At 38.1% G+C, this 21,170-nt stretch overlaps 1 protein-coding gene across 3 annotated transcripts in view; it reads right to left on the reverse strand.

Annotated features, from left to right (window-relative positions):
* Window positions 1-21,170, reverse strand: part of BZW2 (basic leucine zipper and W2 domains 2) — a 63,243-nt gene that overhangs the window by 13,441 nt on the left and 28,632 nt on the right. For all 3 annotated transcript variants that reach the window (XM_032286712.1, XM_032286711.1, XM_032286710.1), the window contains exons 4-7: window positions 10,195-10,298; window positions 9,168-9,233; window positions 6,332-6,467; window positions 2,104-2,213 (exon numbers count right to left, since the gene is read on the reverse strand). In XM_032286712.1, the coding sequence (XP_032142603.1) occupies window positions 2,104-2,213; window positions 6,332-6,467; window positions 9,168-9,233; window positions 10,195-10,298 (416 nt within the window). The remainder of the gene's footprint in view (window positions 1-2,103; window positions 2,214-6,331; window positions 6,468-9,167; window positions 9,234-10,194; window positions 10,299-21,170) is intronic.

The raw sequence follows: 21,170 nt of genomic DNA on the forward strand, positions 1-21,170 counted from the left end.
TGCTGGGATTACCAACACACCCGGCCCCTACTTAATTTTTACCTTTATTATAATACATATTTGATGGGTTTTAGTTTATGGCCCATTCTCCTGAAATAGAATAAGCTTTATGAAGGAAAGGGTCTATACGTTTGGTTCCTTTCAATCTCCCCAGCTCTTGGAATTTTCTGGCATATAATATGATCAATACATACTTAATGAATAAACAAAGGAAGAGAGCAATATCTTCAATTTCTTAATCACCATTCGCTTTGTCAGTAATAAGGGCTGGCTTCTCCCATCCCCTCTCCTCTCTGAGTTGCTATAAATTGTTCTTTCTTCTGTATTATAATAGTGGGTGATAGCTAAAGTCCAGTGAAACACTAATTTTCCTAAAATGTAGTAGTTCAGAGTTAAAGAGGATCTTGTTGTATATGTTCATGAAATAAAATTTCCTTAAGAGTGGAACTGACTCACTAGTTTCTCATTCTCTTGTTGATTTGACAACCATCAGGCAGGAATAATGCATAGGAACTAACCTGTCCTCCCCCAGTTTATAGGTTTCTTGCAGAAACCACCACCTATGTTTCATATATATATATAAACACACACACATATACACATACACACACACCCTAATAAAAACAGCTAAATGACATGTGTTTCCAAAAAGAAAAGGAATTTTGTGAATGAAGCAATCTAATTAAGTTAACCAGCTATGGTTGTAAGTATATTTAAGAAAACTACTGCTTTAAGAAATAACTGGAAAGATTGTATCTTTGTTTCCAATTATCCACCTCCTCTCCTTCAAGAGGGTACTAAGAGAACCCCCTCCTTGCTATGTCTATCTGCAGAGGTGGAGAAGAAGCCTATTAGTGGACTGGATTTTCCTAGTCTATTGCCAGACACGGCAGTAATCCATAGGTGAGTTTTTAAGGTACTTGAGAGGTTCGGTTCAGTCTCTGTGTTCCAGTACTCTGCCTTGAAGACAGACTGGCCCAGATGGGAGCTGCTCCTTCAGTCTGGGTCCCCGAATTGTAAAGGCACGTGGAAACGAGCCAGGCTTAGCCAAGATAGAGCTAACCTACAGACAACCCACAGCCTCATGGACAAGAGATATGCTCTCTTTATATGAACCTCCACCTTTCTCAGGAAATTATTCCCTCATTTTCTGCAAATTTTGCTTCTATTTATAGGGATTTGCACTAAGTCCACTAGAAAGTAGGTTCCACGAGGGCTAGGAACTTTTCTATCCAGTCCTCTATGGGCTTTGCAGCTTGTGGTACCATGCCCAGCAGAGTTGGCATTCGGTAAATGTGTGAGGAATGAAAATTATTACGAACTAGAATCTAGACTTCTGTACAGCTTAAGTATTTCCAGAGAAATCTTGCTTAAACTTTTATTTCTTAGCACACTATTAACACACATTTGCAATTAGTGCACTCTGACTGCTACTCAAGACAGACACCACAAGTATTTGATGAAGTGAGATTGATGAAATTTTCATCGTATTAAAACCTTAAAATGTCTAGAAAGTTATGGTTATAGGCTGGGTGTGGTGGCTCACACCTGTAATCCCAGCACTTTGGGAGGCTGAGGTGAGTGGATCACCTGAGGTCAGGAGTTTAAAACCATCCTGGCCAACATGGTGAAATCCCGTCTCTACTAAAAAAATACAAAAATTAGCTGAGTGTGGTGGCAAGTGTCTGTAATCCCAGCTACTCAGGAGGCTGAGGCAGGAGAATCATTTGAACCCAGAAGGTGGAGGTTGCAGTGAGTGAGACTGTGCCACTGCACTCCAGCCTGGGTGACAGAGAGAGACTGTGTCTCAAAAAATAAAAGTTACGACCATAAAACTAAGTCTTAATTTTGATGAAATGCTAATACTATGTGAACAAACTCGCAAATTTGAAAGCCTAAGATTCTTTAATTTTATTGTGCCATTTGTTGACACAATAAATATTAAATGAAATTAGTTTCTACTACCAATTACACAGAAATAAAAGAAACAGTGCTTCAAGCTGACACAGATATAGGGATCTTACTCATACACTACATTGCAGGCATTGCTTACGCTCCAAGAAAGGCATCATCCATACAACCCTTTGACCAGAAAACACTTACGAGCAGCCTCTTGTCTAAGTTGGCTTTTCTCAAAGACGAGGTAACAGAGTTGGCATCTTTTTCTGCCATCCATGCTTTAAAAAGCTTGACAGCAAATGAGGCTGCAATGCCTGTTCAAAAACGAAAGAGAATTCCTTTTATGGGCAAAACCAATTGTGATGCTGTGCGAAGCAATCAGGTTTCCTGAAATGCGTAAATAACTAAAAGACTAAATTTGGTACACAGGAAAAGTCAATAGACCTCTAGGCAAAGTTCCCGTCATTACTGAAAATAGAACATTTTCAAGAAAAGGAAAATAAATTAAAATATTTTTAAACTTTGACTCCTTTAATCCAACGAACACGGTCTAACTGTAAGTTTATTTTATTTTACCTTGGTCAAAAACACCCAGTATCTCTGGGGCTATTACCTTTTATTTCACCCTCTAGTTCATAAGTATTTCATGTTTATAACAGCGATCTTGAGGCACAAGAAAGTAAATTAGTAGACACAAAACTGCAATGTCAACCTTTATCACTAATTTGCTAATAAAGGATGCCAGTACAAGAACACTGAGAGTGATAGATAAAATAATTATTGCTACAAATAGACAAACATGCATCATTTACTTTGGTTTTGCTTTTTATAAAAAGGATTTTATTTATTATTATTATTTTTTTGAGATGGAGTCTCACTCTGCTGCCCATTCTGGAGGGCATTGGCATGATCTTGGCTCACTGCAACCTCCGTCTCCTAGATTCAAGTGATTCTCTTGTCTCAGCCTCCCAAGTAGCTGGCATTACAGGCATGCACCATCAAACCCAGCTAATTTTTGTACTTTTAGTAGAGACAGGGTTTCACTATGTTGGCCAGGCTAGTCCTGAACCCCTGACCTCAGGTGATCCACCTGCCTCGGCCTCCGAAAGTGCTGGGATTACAGCCATAAGCCATTGTGCCCAGCCATAAAAAGCATTTTAAAATATTCCTGAGTTAAGCTATAAAAATATCAAGGCTGTTTCAAGCTAAACTTTTCTGAATTTTAAAAAACGGTTATTAAGCTAGTTATGTTAAATCAGGAAGCCATTCAATCACATGTCCACATGTATATTATCACTTATTTCCAAATAGAAATAATCAGATCACAAGAAGACAGTTCTTCGAGCGCTTCAAATTTCTAAATTTAGGGTGTGGTTATTTAATGAAGAGTTAAGGTGTAGTTGAAAAATTGAACTGAGTTTTCTAAACTGAAGGTTCCACTTCGTTGGTGGCCTATGCAGCGTCTATTCTCTTTACCTTTATCCTAAGAGAAGTCCCATTTTATCCAGGTCGGGTGACTATTGATTACTCTAAGTCCTAGTACCACCTCTTTCTGATGATTAATTTAGTGACCTCACTTAGCCTCATCTGCCCAAGGCACCCTCCTGGCAATTGCTACAGACCTGCACTGGTTATGCAGTCTGTGGCAGCCAATCAGCTGAAGGAAAGATAAATTATCCTATGCTCAGGAGATCAGTTCCTCCACTGAACCTGAACCAGGAAGATCTTCCATAAGTGTATCAACAGACATCTTATAACACCTAGAGGGGGAACCATCCTTGGGATGAAGTTAATGCTCTGAATGATAACAGAAGAAAATACTTAAGTCCTGAGTAATATTACTGTTCAGCCTGAAGTCTGTCCTAATTTTCTATTTATTGTTACATAAGAAATACATCCTTATATATTAATTTGACCCAGGTCTTCTAGTAACTGGAAGGTAAAAGCATTTAATTGACCTATCAGTCAGATAGCCACCAACTAAACCTGATTTTCTTCTCTTGAATAAGCAGAGAAACTAAGTTTTAAAAAAATGGCTATGACAATAATACATGCATTACACATAAACTGAAAGTTTATGTTAAACAACTTTTTAAAATGAATTTTTAGCATTATCATTAGCTCATAAAACCAATATAGTTTGGGAGGCCGAGGTGGGTGGATCACAAGGTCTGGAGTTCCAGACCAGTCTGGCCAACATGGCGTAATCCCGTCTCTACCAAAAATACAAAATTAGCTGGGTGTGGTGGCCGAGTAATTACAGCTACTCGGGAGGCTGGGGCAGGAGAATCGCTTAAACCCCAGAGGCAGAGGGTGCAGTGAGCCAAAATCACCCCATTGCACTCCAGCCTGGGTGACAAGACCAAGACTCTGTATCAAAAACAACAACAAAAAACCCAACATAAATTTTAATATAAATTAACACTAGGCTGTAATCTGTACTGTAACTAAAGAAAAAGTATGCTTGAAACTAGGAGTCTAAAATTGAGATTTAACTTTCTTTATAGTTACTCCTCTACCGAATAGAATAATCCCATCTCACCTAGCCATTTATTGGATAGGGAGTTGGGGAAAAGTATAATTTCTTAATCATTTTCTTTCTCTCTCTTTTTATTTTAGATGGTCTTTCTCTGTTGCCCAGGCTGTAGTAAGATGATGGGATCACAGCTCACTGAAGCCTCAAACACCTGGGCTCAAGCAATCCTCTTGCCTCAGTCTCTCGAGCAGCTGGGGTTGCACAGGTGTGCCAACACACCTGGCTAGTTCTTTAATTTTTTTTTTTTTTTTTTTTTTTTTTTTTTTTTTTTTTTTTTTTTTTGTAGAGAAAAAAGTCTTGCTATGTTGCCCAGACTGGTCTCAAACTCCTGGCCTCAAGCAATCTTCTTACCCCAGCTTTCAAAATTGTTAGGATTATAGTCATGAGTCACCATATCCAGTCTATTTCTCAATCCCTTTTCAATTAGGAAGCAACAGTTTAAACCTCTAGTTTCTAAAAGATGGTAGAGTTTAAGGAAAAGCCATATGACAGAGACACTATGTTACTTCCATAGCAAAGTTATTTTTCTCCTCATCATGCCCCCAATATTTTACTGTAATAATTTCTAGACATACAGAAAAGCTGAACAAATTGAACAAAGAACACTCATATGCCTACCATCTAGTTTCTACAACTAATATTTTGCTATATTTGCTTTATCACATGTCTATCCACCTAATAATGTAACTGTTGGATATATCACAAAGGAAGTTACAGACATCACAGGTTTTAAAAAGAACTAGAAAGGCAATTATTTTCTGTTATGTTGGCTAGGATAATATAAAAATAATTAATAATTGACATTTGTATTTTATGTTGATTTTCTGTGTGTAAAATGGCAAACAGCAAAAATAAGAAGTGTGTTGTACTGTGAATTTTCTTCAGGGAAATACTTTAAAATGTCATAATACTAATAACATCCAACAGTTGTAGAGTCTGAATTGTCATAAATCTGAGTGATTTTTAAGCTAAAAACTAGAGAGAGTCTCTGAATAAGACCAATTGACTCTCAATTTACTATTCTTTTCTTAGCAATGAGAAAACTATAGCCCCTTTCTTTCACTACAGGCATGAATGAGGCTAGGGCTTCATATACGTAGGAGGAAAACTTTTTAACTTCTCAGAAGAAACAGATGTTCTTACAAAAGCTCTTTTAATTTATTATTAAGGAAAAATAACTGTGTTTTGTGCTGCATTGTAATTTGACTATCATTCTCCTCCTACAAGAAAACAGCCCCACTTTTGTTTTATTCTATAACCAAATCATGGTATGCATGCCTATCCAACTCTTTTAATGCCTTAAAATTAAAACAAGAGTCCTTCCAATGCAGCAGACTTAAAACTGTTTTCTAAAACTGAGACAATGTGTATCTTAAAAAGTGCAATCAAAATGAATATGTGAACATCAGTTCCTCTAGACCTTGAGGGGGGATATTTTTGGTTGTTGTAACAGCGGGGACAGTTAAAGGCTGCCATTTTGTGTCAAAGAACAAAAAGATTAGATGTCCCAGAAAGAACAAAATATTCTTCCAAAATGAAGAACTGTCCTAACCTAGTATGCCAGGAGCATCTAAGCTGAGAGAAATTATTTAGACCAGGTCAGTTTCAGGGTATTTGACCTAGGCATCAAGTCTTCCATATGAGATTTTAATTTGCTATTAGTCTTTCTTAATACGTCTTTGTACAGGTATGCATACTTTTTCCTTCAAATTTCCTACAGTTAAAAAGTCCACTCCTTTTATTATTTGAAAGGCGATATACACACATCCACAGATATTCTCTTGTGTGAAGAATGAGTAGTAGAGGCACCAAAAAGAGCCACTGGCATTTTCTAACTCTCTGTGGCTTGATTTTTCTTTTGTTGTCTGACAGGTGAGAAAACAGGAGCCTCCTTACCTTCTTTGACTAAGCTGTCAGTGAAGAGACTGGTGAGGATGGTGGCGGGCAGGGTGCCATTGCCCAGCAGAATCCCTGACAGCATCGCCAACTTTGTTTGCTCTGTTTCAGAAAAGGCTTTAAGAAAGAGGAGAAGCTGTGGGTCAAAAAAAAAACAAAAAACAAAAAAACAAAATGAAATCATGTCTATGAAGCAAAAGACTGAAGTTGGAAGATAAACAGTGTGAACATCCATGGCTAAGTGGCACACACACAGTAGGTCATATGCAAAGCATAATTTCATGTCATGATAAACTGGATGCTGTGGAAAGTGAGTTGAGCAGGCAGGGTTCCTCTCTTCTCAGTTCATTTGCTCACAGCTGTAGATAACGTTCATGGGAAGGAAAAGAGATATTTGGATGACATGTAAACAGATGGATTTACGTTTGACTATGTGCATGCAAAAGGGTTAAGTATACACAATGGACATGTTTTCTGAAATGTATTGTTTTTCAAATTTTTCCACTTCTTTGGGTGACTACCTCTTCCCCTGCTACATGTACCCATTTTCTCTGAATAGAATTTTTGCGGCAAAAACATACAAACAAACAGCCCCACAAATACAAAAAACCAGGAAAGAGTTGATGTTAAGCTTTGACGTTTAATATATACTATTCTGAGCTCACAGAACACAACAGTCTTCAAAACAAGACTGCTGAGGGAGAAAGCTGTTTTCTAGGCCCTTGATTTTCTTTTTGTCAACTTTTAGATTCTCTTGCCCCAAGAGGCAGGGGTCCTGAAAAAGTAGCAACCCTAGAATGCTTGAATGTAAGCTAAAGGCAAACAAAACATAAAACTCAAATTCTAAGAGTTTGGAATTTAAACTGTGGGACGCCCTTCTCTTTCCTAACTCTCCTCTGCTTTGTGCTTTGACTACATTCTACTGTTACTTTCTCCACTTCACCAGTTACTAGCTAGGCTTGCCCTGGAAATTCAGGAGGTAAGAAAATATTAATTTACTATGCCCCAACAATTGAAGAATTATTGTATTATAGACTATTTACATTATGTGTAAGTGACAGAACCGAAACCAAACCAGTCCATTTGAATCTCAATTTATACCTATTAGATTCTCAACAGATTAAAAAGAAGTTACCATCTAAGTAAGTGCCAGGGAGTGAGGGAATGAGTGTTTCAAAGGCTTAAGTTCCAAGGAGCACCAAGAATGGGGAAGAGTGAAAGAACTATCATAACATAGAGACTTCATGTCAATTTGTCCTTTTCCTCCATTATAAAAATAAACAATATTTAAATGAGAATAATAAAAAATAGCCTCTAAAATAAAATTTTAAACACCACTTCCTTAAGCTCACAAATGTAATCATATTCCTTTAAAATATACTTACTCACATAGAAGTGGTAGAAAAATTAGATCATCTTAAAAATAATAACCACATTGCCCAATTATATTAACACTAAAATACAACAAAAACATAATTTAATCAACATCAAAACATAATTGCATGTATACACACATATTGTTTTTTATTGCATTATATGCTGATGATAGCTAAAGCTTGCTGAGTGGACAAGATACTCTTCTGATCAATTTATGTGTATTAATACCTACAACAGGCTCGATCTCCAATTACAAAACATTAAGGTACAAAGACATTAACTAATTTGCCCAAGGTCAAACTACTACCAAATGGCTGCTTTGTATCTTGCGTTTCCATTTAATTTGTCATGCACAATTTCCCTTATTAATACATGGAGTTACGCCTCATTATTTAAAAGGCTGCATAGTATTCTATTGAATAGATAGACTGTAATTTAATTAACCAGTCTTCCTCTCCCACCAATGAACATTTAGGCTATTTTTCAATACTTCAGTGACATCTTTATACATATAGCTTTATATATCCATGGAAATAGATTCTTATCAATCCATGATGGCTGGGTCATGGGTCATATAAGAAAAATTTCTTTTAATGACTATTGCCAAATTGCTCTTCAATATTATACATGGAACCACTTTGAATGGGGTGGAGCAGGGAAGGGGAGAAATGGGGAGAGTAAGTAAATAGGGAAGAAATATATGTTATGCTAACTTTTTTACTTTTTTAGTTTAGTTAGATATTAAAATTGGAAACAATGACAAATCTGAAACAAGTAAATGTAGTGGGTGCTATACATAAATACAGGAGTTACCAACTGGAAGAGGGAACATGCAATTACTCAAAAGAGGCCATCTTTTAAGGAGATGCTACTGTTGATTTGACTAGAGACCAATTACTACACTGAGCCCCTTATGTGTTATCCCATATAATTCCCACAACCACCACGAGGTATGCCTCTTATTACAGCTATTTCCCTGATAAGAAAGAGCACTGAGATTTACACCCATACACTCTTATCTCCAAAGATATGTTTTTATTCCCTTTGCTACAAAAAAAAATCAAAGAATTTTACTGAACATTAGCTGCTGTGCTATGTTCTTTCACAGGCTTTAACTACTTAAATCACTTTATCTTAATTCTAGTTTTCATTTTAATTTTTAACCTCTGTAAGATCAGAGATTATAGTCCATAAAACTATTCTTACTGAACAAAGCACACTGTCTTACATTAAATATTAATGGAAAAAATCCAGAATAATTACATATTTCTTCCTATGGCTATTAAATTATGATCTTTCACACTCATCTATTTACTAAACACTTATTACGAACTTACTATGTGTTTCACATTCATGTTACTATGTATATGGCACTTTGGAGTATCATTGTACATTTAAAATTTTTATCCCCTTCCATTTCATTACTATAAAACAGGTAGGCATTGTATCTGAATTTTACCTTTTTCATTTCATCTTCAAATGCCTTTTCCAAATACTTATATCTCCTGATGAGTTTATTGAAGACCTAAACATAAAACAGAACCATAAAATATTAGGTCAACCAAAACGGCATAGGAGATATAGAAACTCACCATAATGACACCGTAGATCTACATTAATAAATATGTATAGTTAAATACTCTCACACTGAAATATGAGAACTATACGCATTTCAAAGATGTTACCATGACCTAGGGGGAAAAAAATAGGATCAAAATGCACATGTAGGAGAAAACAAATTCATTCAATAATATAGTAGATAGGAAAAAAAAACTTTGATGAAAATAAATGTGATTTTCAAACTGTGAGATGCGGAGATTGAAAATCACTGAAATGAAGCTGTTAAAGATATCATCACTTAGATAATGATGCGATGGAGAGGAGAGCAAAGTGCAGGACAGATTCCACTCTAGGTGGACAACAATATGCTTCTAGCAGATGAGCAAAAAATGTTATAATTTACTGGCAATACAGGATGGCTGTCCCCCATAATCCTGTTAGAACTCTAAAGCAGGGTTTGCAATTGTATCAGCAGGATTCTAAACAGTTTTGTAAGTGGAATGATGTTTTTATTTAAATGGGGATTTTGCAAATATTGGTTATTTTAATAACTCTGGAAATGCTTTCTTAACCTAGTTCCTAATTCTCGTGCCTCAGCTTCCCAAGTAGCTGGGATTACAGGTGGCTGCCACCATACCTGGCTAATTTTTGAATTTTTTAGTAGAGACAGGATTTCACCACGTTGGCTAGGCTGGTCGCAAACTCCTGACCTCAAGTGATCCGCCTGCCTTGGCCTCCTTAAGTGCTGGGATTACAGGTGTGAGCCATGCTACTAGGCCTATTCTTGTAGTTTTAATGCTCATTCTTTTCATGTTTAAAATCTATCTAAGACTCCTATTTAAAAAGTGAGTGGGCTATAGAGATTCTGTAGTGTTTCCCTCAATCCTCTTCAATGCTTCAAGGGCAATCTCTCAAATAAGCTCTACCTGAGCATAGTTTCGGATGGTTTCATGATCTTCATTTGCTGAAAACACACAGTGGTTGGTCATCTTGGTCTTGTCACCATCATCTATGCGTGTTCCTCCAGGGGCTGAAAAGAGAAAGGTAATTATAGTTAGGATAATACTGAAATTGAGAACAGCATTTGCAGAACTGATCAATTCTGCCAAATGAAAGAAAATAATGAAAGTACATGTGAAGTGTAAGAGTCACATAAAATTTCAAAGAATGACACACAAGAATAGATGTACACATGCTCCTGTATATTTTTTCCTTTTTTTTTTTTTTTTCTTTTTTTGAGACAGGGTTTCACTTTATCATTAAGACTTGAGTGCAGTGGTGCAATTATGGCTGACTGCAGTCTCGACCTCTGGGGTGCTCAAGTGATCCTCCCACCTTAGCCTCCCAAGTAGCTGGGACCACAGGTGTGTGCCAACATGCCTACCTATTTTTTTTGTAATTTTTGTAGAGACAGGGTTTTCCTATGTTGCCCAGGCTGGTCTTTAACTACTGGGCTCAAGTGATCCTACTGCCTCAGCATCCCAAAGTGCTGGGATTACAGGCATAAGCCACTGTACTTGGCCTTGTGTACTTCATGTTTCCAATATAATACAAATTAGTTGTTTCATTTCATACTCCCACCACAGTGTCCTTCATTTTTGTTCCATACCCTTGCCTTCACTACATCTTATCACTATAAGTCTGGTTCTTTCCAAAGTATATTCTTAATCATGGAAGCTAAAGAACAACCTTCATTCAGTAAATTTTAGTTCATTATTCTCAATGCAATTCCAGATACTTCCCACTCCAGGACATAGTTCTTTCTTCAGGCTTGCTAACATTTTCCAAGTATTTTGCAGATACTCTACACCATAGAACTGACCAGACATGACTCATACATCTTTTTGTTTTCTACTTGGGTAGCTATTACCATTGCTCCCTCCTTCACTAACCCAGTTATCCATGCCTGGCTGAGTAGCATGGACTCCGATCCTTGCTATTCGTATTTGATAGCCCAGTTGCTATGTTGGCTAGGAGAGAGTATTTTAATCTCTCACCTTTTTTTCCCCCATGGACTTAATAGACTAGAACCAAAGAATGCCTTTTTCTTTATTTAATTAACTTTCCAATGATACTTCAAAAATGTCCTCCTCTAAGTTTCAATGGTAGCCATTAGAAACAGTTGATTAGAAGAGCAGAAAGAGAACATTAAGAATTTCTGTTTTCTAATTTTACTTTGATGTAATTAAGGTAGAAGGTTTGAGTGGGCCAAATTAGGTTAATATCTTTCATATACACAACAAATGTTTGCAGTGTACATACTTATAAGCGTTTGCAGTGTATATACTTACAAGTGTTTGCAGTGTATATACTTACGCCAGCTACTGTGCTAGGCACCAAGTATACAACAACGGTCAAAGTTGAAAAGACAAACACTCTTTACTCATTAGCTACTCCCTTCATATGTTTGTATGTTGGTGTATAACCACCTTGATTTAACTTGTGATTTCAGGATCTCTGTATTAAAAGGGCCACCCACAGTCACCTTTGTTAGCAGATACAGGGAAATGAGAATTCAAGTGAGTCATACTTTTCTTAGCTTATCATTCCCTCTATGGGCTTCAGACTCCAGCACACAGTTTTGTAAGTAAATTAGTTTTCGGAGAAGTCAGCTTCTTCAGGAGTCTCTTTTCACTCAATTAATTTATGCATGAGATTTAATTAGCCCTTTTAAATGAATACAACCACCTGGAACAAACTTTTATTAAGATAATCATCTTCTAAAAACTTTGGGATAATTATTGCTATTGCTTTTGATAGAAATTACATAACTGAAAAGTTTGATTTTGAAACTATAGACTTTTGAGTTGAGAGGTATGTTTTTAAAGTTACATTAACAAAATAAAACACTTATTACACATTAATGATATTGCTACAGCTTGCATTAAACTTTTTTTCACTGATATTACGACCAAGTATTGTTTGCATTCCTAATGTTTTTGGAGTGCCTGCTGTTTTTCTCAAGATAGAGGTAGAAGTAAACTTAATATACTTCTTGTATTTACTATACAAAGGACAATATTGAAAGACCAGATAGCTGTTGTTCTAAGAACAATGAGGTCAGGCATGGTGACTCACGTCTGTAATCCCAGCACTTTGGGCCGGATCACCTGAGATGGGAGTTCAAGACCGGCCTAGCCAACATGGCGGAAACCCCGTCTCTACTAAAAATACAAAATTAGTCGGGCGTGCTGGTGCATGACTGTAATTACAGCTACTGGGGAGAACTGCCTAATTCTAGGAGATGGAGGATGCAGTGAGCTGACATTCCAGCCTGGGCAACATTAAAAAAGAAAAAAATGAACAACGGAAGAAGGTAAACTGTGAGTGTCAAGAAAATTTCTATATGCTTAATAATGAAAGAAAGTATTTATATAAGAAGAATGCACCTAGCTGGCTTCAGTCCTTACATTCTACATCACACTTGATAGACATCTGATGTTGTACAGCTTGTGCTATGTAAGTCACACGAAGCATTTGGCCCTACCTTCTTCTTGAATGTATATACATGGAGGGAAGAAGTGAAATCTGGGCTGCAGAGATAAATGTACTGATCATGGTAAATGAAACTTTAAGAAACTCAATACAAAGTATACAGATAATTTTGTGTGGGGAGGCAGTTAACGATGGAAGCCAGGAGTAATGTAAAAAGTGGCATCCAGAGAGACAGGAGAAGGTCTAAGTGGTCTCGTGTAAGGGAAGAAAATAAAAGAGTTCAAGAATGTCAGAAAGGGTCCATAAGTGACTAGCACAGTGGTGTGACTTTGGCAAGAACCAAAACTTGCTGAAGATCACTCTGATAAAAACATATCATAATTGATGAAAAACTGGAAGTCAATAGTATATTAGGAAATATTCAACTTCGCTATTAAAAGTTTTAAAATGAAAATACTTATAACTTACCTAATTGACAAAGATCTAGAAAACTGATGAAACTGACTAGCTAACATTGTTAAAAGTGTATGTAAATAGTAACTCATAATTTTTGATAAATTATATATAATATTTCTTTTGAAGACTGGTTTTCTCTCTAAGCTAGGTAGATGAAGATAGATATAAATATCTCCATCTTTTATTTAGTCCATTAATCCCTTGCTAAGTAGACAAAGATGTAATCGGGTAAAAGCACAAAGATATATATGTGCGTACAGACACTGATAACTGTTGTTTATAATAGCAACAACTGGGAAGTAGACTAAATATTCTTTAACATCAGCTGGCTTTAATTCTTTTTAGAATCATCCAGTATAACACTCATGGGTATGCAAGGCAGCAACATATTGCTGAATAAATAGACATCATTATTCAAAATATCGTATTTGCATAGTATCACCCATTCTCAAGAGTTTATGAGGTAAAGAGTTTTTTTTGTTTGAGACAGAATCTCCCTCTGTCACCCAGGCTGGAGTGCAGTGGTACAATCTCGGCTCACTGCAACCTCCGACTCCCAAGGTCAGGCGATTCTCCGGCCTCAGCCTCCTGAGTAGCTGGGATTACAGTGGCTGCCACCATGCCCAGTTAATGTTTGTATTTTTTATAGAGATGGGGTTTCACCATGGTCAGGCTTCTCAAACTCTTTTTTTTTTTTTTTTTTTTTTTGAGACGGAGTTTCGCTCTTGTTACCCAGGCTGGAGTGCAATGGCGCGATCTTGGCTCACCGCAACCTCCGCCTCCTGGGTTCAGGCAATTTTCCCGCCTCAGCCTCCTGAGTAGCTGGGATTACAGGCATGCGCCACCATGCCCAGCTAATTTTTTGTATTTTTTAGTAGAGACGGGGTTTCACCATGTTGACCAGGATGGTCTCGATCTCTTGACCTTGTGATCCACCCGCCTCGGCATCCCAAAGTGCTGGGATTACAGGCTTGAGCCACCGTGCCCGGCCCAGTCAAACTCTTGACCTCAGCTGATACACCCGCCTTGGCCTCCCAGAATGCTGGGATTACAGGTGTGAGCCACCACAGTTGGCTGGTAAAGAGATTTCTAGAAGTAACCAAAATATTAACAATGATTATTTGTGGGTTATGGGATTTGGGCTCAATATGGATAGCTGTTAGACTTAGACTTGAATTATCTACAGTCATAATGTGAGCTCTTCATAAACAATAAGAACAGCCAAAGTAATTCAGGATGTGGTGAAAACCAGCAATGCAGAATGACAGAAGGCCTGGTAGTCAATGGGGCCATGTGCCAAAACAGATTGCTTGAAATAAGAGCTCAGAGAAAAAGGAATTTAAGGGCAGTTCCACCTCAAGATGGAGGAATGTATGCACAGTTTTTTTCAAAGCCAAGGTAGGCTGGCTTAAGCAGTGTTTTCTCAATAAAAGGCGATGATGCCATTTTGGGCAAGGCAATCTTTCATTATGCTGTATATTTTTTTGCACAGCAGAGTAGACAGATATCTGCCCTCTCTGCTGAAGTTTTTTTAACAACCAGAACACTTGTACATTTTTGCAAACTGAAAATTCCTTTAACCTATCTTTAATGACTTCTAATCCTCTGTCTTTAATTTTGTAGTTATAATTTATTTTATTTTTTACTTTAGGTTCTGGGATACATGTGCAAGACATGCAGGGTTGTTGCATAAGTGCATACATAACCATGTGATTTACTGCATCTATTCCCCCATCATCTATACCCGGCATTTCTCCCCATGTTATCCCTCCCACCCACCTCACCTTCCTCTGACGCTGCTGTCCCTCCCCTATACCTCCACAACTAACCCCAGTGTGTGATGCTCCTCTCCCTGAGTCCACATGTTCTCATTGTTCAACACCCACCTATGAGTGAGAACATGCGGTGTTTGGTTTTCTGTTCTTGTGTCAGTTTGCTGAGAATGATGGTTTCCAGATTCATCCATGTCCCTACATAGGACATGAACTCATCATTTTTTTATGACTGCTAGTATTCCATGGTGTATATGTGCCACATTTTCTTTGTCCAGTCTATCATTGATGGGCATTTGGGTTGGTTCCAGGTCTTTGCTATTGTACACAGGGCTGCAATGAACATACATGTGCATGTGTCTTTGTAATGGAATGATTTATAGTCCTTTGGGGATATACCCAGCAATGGGATTGCTGGGTCAAATGGAATTTCTATTTCTAGATCCTTGAGAAATGGCCACACTGTCTTCCACAATGGTTGAACTAATTTACAATCCTACCAACAGTGTAAAAGTGTTCCTATTTTTCCACATCCTCTCCAGCATCTGTTGTCTCCAGATTTTTTAATGATCACCATTCTAACTGGCGTGAGATGGTATCTCAATGTGGTTTTGATTTGCATTTCTCTAATGACCAGTGATGATGAGCATTTTTTCATAGGTTGTTGGCCTCAGGTATGTCTTCTTTTGAAAAGTGTCTGTTCATATCCTTCACCCACTTTTGAATGGGTTTTTTACTTGTATATCTGTTTTAGTTCTTTGTAGATTCTGGATATTAGCCCTTTGTCAGATGAGTAGATTGCAAAAATTTTCTTCCATTCTATTGGTTGCTGGTTCACTCTAATGATTGTTTCTTTTGCTGTGCAGAAGCTCTGGAGTTTAATTAGATCCCATTTGTCAATTTTGGCTTTTGTTGTCAATGCTTTTGGTGTTCTAGTCATGAAGTCCTTACCTATGCTTATGTCCTGAATGGTTTTTGCCTAGGTTTTCTTCTAGGGTTTTTATGGTGTTAGGTCTTATGTTTAAGTCTTTAATCCATCTGGAGTTAATTTCCGTGTAAGGTGTCAGGAAGGAGTCCAGTTTCTGCTTCCTGCACATGGCTAGCCAGTTTTCCCAACACCATTTATTAAACAGGGAATCCTTTCCCCATTGCTTGTTTTTGTCAAAGATCAGGTGGTTGTAGATCTGTGGCATTGCCTCCAAGGCCTCTGTCTGTTCCATTGGTTTATATCTCTGTTTTGGTACCAGCATCATGCTGTTTTGATTACTGTAGCCTCATAGTATATATAGTTTCAAATCAGGTAGCATGATGCCTCTAGCTTTGTTCTTTTTGCTTAGAATTGTCTTGGCTATGTGGGCTCTCTTGTGCTTCCATATGAAGCTTAAAGTGGTTTTTTCCACTTCTGTGAAGAAGATCAATGGTAGCTTGATGGGGATAGCATTGAATTTGTAAATTACTTTTGGGCAGTATGGCCATTTTCATGATGCTGATTCTTCCTAACCATGAGCATGGAATGTTTCTCCATCTGTTTGTGTCCTCTCTTATTTCGTTGAGCAGTGGTTTGTAGTTCTCCTTGAAGAGGTCCTTTACATTCTTTGTTAGTTGTATTCCTAGGTATTTTATTCTCTTTGTAGCAATTGTGAATGGCCATTCGTTCTTGATTTGGCTCTCTTTAAGTCTGTTATTGGTGTATAGGAATGCTTGTGATTTCTGCACAATGATTTTGTATCCTGAGACTTTGCTGAAGTTGCTTATCAGTTTAAGGAGATTTTGGGCTGAGACAATGGGATTTTCTAAATATACAATCATGTCATATGCAAACAGGGACAATTTGATATCCTCTCTTCCTATTCGAATACGCTTTATTTCTTTTTCTTGCCTGATTGCTCTGGCTAGAACTTCCAAGACTATATTCAATAGGAGTGGTGAGAGAGGGCTTCCTTGTCTAGTGCCAGATTTCAAAGGGAATGCTTCCAGTTTTTGCCCATTCAGTATGATATTGGCTCTCAGTTTGTCATAAATAGCTTTTATCATTTTATGATATGTTCTGTCAATACCTAGTTTCTTGAGAGTTTTTAGCATGAAGGCTGTTGAATTTTGTCGAAGGCCTTCTCTGCATCTATTGAGATAATCATGTGGTTTTTGTCTTTGGTTCTGTTTATGTGATGGATCATGTTTATAGATTTGCGTATGTTTAACCAGGCTTGCATCCCCAGGATGAAGCCTACTTGATTGTGATGGATAAGTTTTTTGATGTGCTGTTGCAATCGGTTTGCCAGTATTTTATTGAAGATTTTTGCGTCGATGTTGATCATGAAAATTGGCCTGAAGTTTTCTCTTCTAGTTGAATCTCTGCCTGGTTTTAGTATCAGGATGATGTTGGTTTCATAGAATGCGTTACGGAGGATTCCCTCTCTTTGTATTGTTTTGGTATTGTTTGGTATAGTTCCAGCTCCTCTTTGTACATCTGGTAGAATTCAGCTGTAAACCCATCTGGACTTGGACTTGTTTTGTTTGGTAGACTTTGATTGCTGCCTCAACTTCAGCCCTTGTTATTGGTCTCTTCAGGGTTTCAACTTCCTGGTTTAGTCTTGGTAGAGTGCAAGTGTCCAAGAATTTATCCATTTCTTCCAGGTTTACTGGCTTACGTGCATACAGCTATTTGTAGTAATCTCTGATGGTAGTCTGTATTTCTGTGGAATCAGTGGAGATATCCCCTTTATCATTTTTTGTTCTATCTTTTTGATTCTTCTCTCTTTTCTTTTTTATTGGTCTTGCTAGCAGTCTATTTTGTCGATCTTTTCAAAAAAACAGTTCCTGGATTTATTGATTTTTTGAAGGGTTTTTTGTGTAGAGACACAGTTCTGCTATGTCCCTCAGTTCTATATCCCTCAGTTCTGCTCTGATCTTACTTATTTCTTGTCTTCTGTTAGCTTTTGAGTTTTTTTGATCTTGCTCTTCCAGCTCTTTCAATTTTGATGATAGGGTGTCAATTTTAGATCTTTCCTTGTTTCTCAAGTGGGCATTTATTGCTATAAACTTCCCTCTTGACATTGCTTTAAAGGTGTCCCAGAGATTCTGGTAAGTTGTATCTTCATTCTGATTGGTTTCAAAGAACATCTTTATTTCTGCCTTCATTTCATTGTTTATCCAGTGGACACTCAGAAGCAAGTTGTTCAGTTTCCAAGCAGTTGTGCGGATTTGAGTGAGCCTCTTAATACTGAGTTCTAATCTGACTGCACTGTGGTCTGAGACTGTTTGTTATGATTTCCATTCTTTTGCATTTGATGAGGAGTGATTTGCTTCCAACTATGTGGTCAGTTTTAGAGTAAGTACAATGTGGTGCTGAGAAGAATGTATATTCTGTGGATTTGGGGTGGAGCATTCTGTATACGTTTATTAGGTCTGCTTGGTCCAGCTCTGCATTCAAGTCCTGGATGTTCTTGTTAATTTTCTTTCTTGTCGATCTAATATTGACAGTGGAGTGTTGAAGTCTCCCACTATTATTGTGTGGGAGTCTAAATCTCATTTTAGGTCATTAAGAACTTACTTTATGTATCTGGGTGCTCCTTTGTTGGGTGTGTACATATTTAGGATAGTTAGTTCTTCTTGTTGGATTGATCTTTTTACCGTTATGTAATGCCCTTCTTTGTCTCTTTGATCTTTGTTGGTTTGAAGTCCATTTTATCAGAGACTAGGATTGCAACCCCTGCTTTTTTTTGTTCTCCATTTGCTTGGTAAATCTTCCATCCCTTTATTTTGAGTCAATGTGTGCCTTTGTATGTGAGATGGGTTTCCTGAATACAGCACACCGACGGGTCTTGACTTTTTATCCAGTTTGCCAGTCTGTGTCTTTTGATTGGGGGTGCTTAGGCTGTTTACATTCAATGTTAATATTGTTATGTGTGAATTTGATCCTGCCATTTTGTTACTGGCTGGTTTTCTTGCCCATTAGTTGACTCAGTTTCTTCTTTGCATTTTTGGTATTTGCCATTTGGTGTGCTTTTGCAGTGGCTGGTACTTGTTCCTTTCTGTGTTTAGTGTTTCTTTCAGAAGCTCTCATAAGGCAGGTCTGGTGGTGACGAAATCTCTCAGTAATTGCTTGTCCATAAAGGATTTTATTTCTCCTTCACTTATGAAGCTTAGTTTGGCTGGACTTCAGATTCTGGGTTGAAAGTTCTTTTCTTTACAGATGTTGAATATTGACTCCCACTCTCTTCTTGCTTTTAGGGTTTCTGCCAAGAGATCCGCTGTGAGTCTGATTGGCTTCCCTCTGTGCGTGACCTGTCCTTTCTCTCTGGCTGCCCATAGCGTTTCTTCCTTCATTTCAACCCTGCTGAATCTGATGATTATGTGCCTTGGGGTTGCTCTTCTTGAGGAATACTTTTGTGGAGTTCTCTATATTTTTTGGATTTCCATGTTGGACTGCCTTGCTAGGCTGGGGACGTTTCTCCTGGATAATATCCTAGAACGTGTTTTCTAGCTTGGATTCATTCTCCCCGTCACATTCAGGTACACTGATGAAGGATAGATTAGGTCTTTTCACATAATCCCATATTTCTTGGAGGCTTTGCTCTTTTCTTTTTGCTCTTTTTTCTCCTGTCTTGTCTTCTCTTTTTATTTCATTGAGTTGATGTTAAATCTCTGATATCCTTTCTTCGGCTTGATCAATTCGGCTATTAAAACTTGTGTCTGATTCAAGTAGTTCTTGTGTTGTGTTTTTCGGCTCCATCAAGCCATTTATGTTCGTCTCTAAGCTGGTTATCCTAGTTAGCATTTCATCTAACCTTTTTTCAAGGTTTTTAGTTTCTTTGCATTGGGTTAGAACGTGTTTCTTTAGATCAGAAACGTTTGTTATTACCCACCTTATGAAGCCCGTTTCTGTCAATTCGTCACACTCTTTCTCGGTCATGTTGTGTTCCCATGTTGATGTGGAGTTGTGATCCCTTGAAGGTGAAGAGGCATTCTGGTCTTCGATGGTTTCATCACTTTTGCACTGGTTTTTTTCCATCTTCGTGGATTTACCTGGCTCTGATCATAGGGAGATGCTTGATGAGGTTGCTTGTCTGCCTGTGGAGGAGCTACTGGGTTTCCAGGGACTCCTTCAGGTTACTAGGTAGGCTTCCTGTGTCTTTTTTGTTTACACTGAAAGGTTAGGACCGCATCTTCCACTGACCTGGAGGCACTGCTGGGTGGTCAAGAACACCATCCAGTTGCTAAGTAGGTTTCCTGTGTTTTTTGTTAAAACATGAAGCCTAGTCCTGCCTCTTTAATGGTGGGTTGGCCTTTCCTCCACGGAGCTGGATCATTCAGGGTTTAGTTCAGACTGAGGCACTGGCTGTGCAACCTGCCAGAGTTAGTGCTTCTGCCCTCTGGGGTTTGTGGGGGAGGGTAGGGACCCACCCAACTGCATTGTCTGTCTCCAGCTTTCAGCTCCCTCTCTCTGGGCAGGGGGAGGGGGTGATGGCTTGGTCTGCAGGCTCTCCCGACCAGCTATGGGCTTATCAGTTTGCTTAGATCTGTGCAACAATCCGGGACATTGTCCTGGATTATTATTCAACTCTATGCATGTAATTCCCAGTGCTTGACTGGTAAAGATCCCCTGTTCCGTGTATTGCTGAGGCTTTAGGGGAAACGCTGTATCTGGACCAAGGTGCCGGAAGGGGAGCCTCCGACTCACCAGTCAGATGTACTTTCTGGGTGAAGCAGCATCACTCCCCGCCTCAGTCTGCTCTGCCTGGGCTTTGCTCACCATCCGACCAGACTTCTTGAAAGGTACCTGGTACCTTGGTTGGAGCTAGGAGATGTCTCTATTTCTGCGTCTCTCTCGCTGGGTGTTGTGCACCGGAGTTGTGCCTATTTGGCCATCCTGTTCCCCTATACTTACAATTTAAATGATTTTTCAAAAACCAGGTTTAAACTGTACTTCTTTATATGTTTTATTATTTATAGATGAAATGGGATTAATTACATCTTTAAAATTTATACACTAAGTTATAGTCTTTTGCAGAAATTACCCCTTTTATGGCCCCTCCAAAAACACTGAAAGACTAGGGACATATGAGAAAGGTGGCTTTCAGGTGAAGCAAAGTGGCCAAGTTTGTAGTAATGTCAACCAAAGTCTTTCATTCTATACCTCTATTAACCAATAATTTCACAATAATTTCACATCCGCATTAATACTATTCCAAATCCTAAATCAGGTAAAAATCATAAGCTTCCATTTGTATTTTTTATCA

Source organism: Sapajus apella, unplaced genomic scaffold, assembly GCF_009761245.1.
Source record: "Sapajus apella isolate SASKATOON/1434 unplaced genomic scaffold, GSC_monkey_1.0 scaffold19, whole genome shotgun sequence".
In the NCBI taxonomy this organism is placed as follows: domain Eukaryota; kingdom Metazoa; phylum Chordata; class Mammalia; order Primates; family Cebidae; genus Sapajus; species Sapajus apella.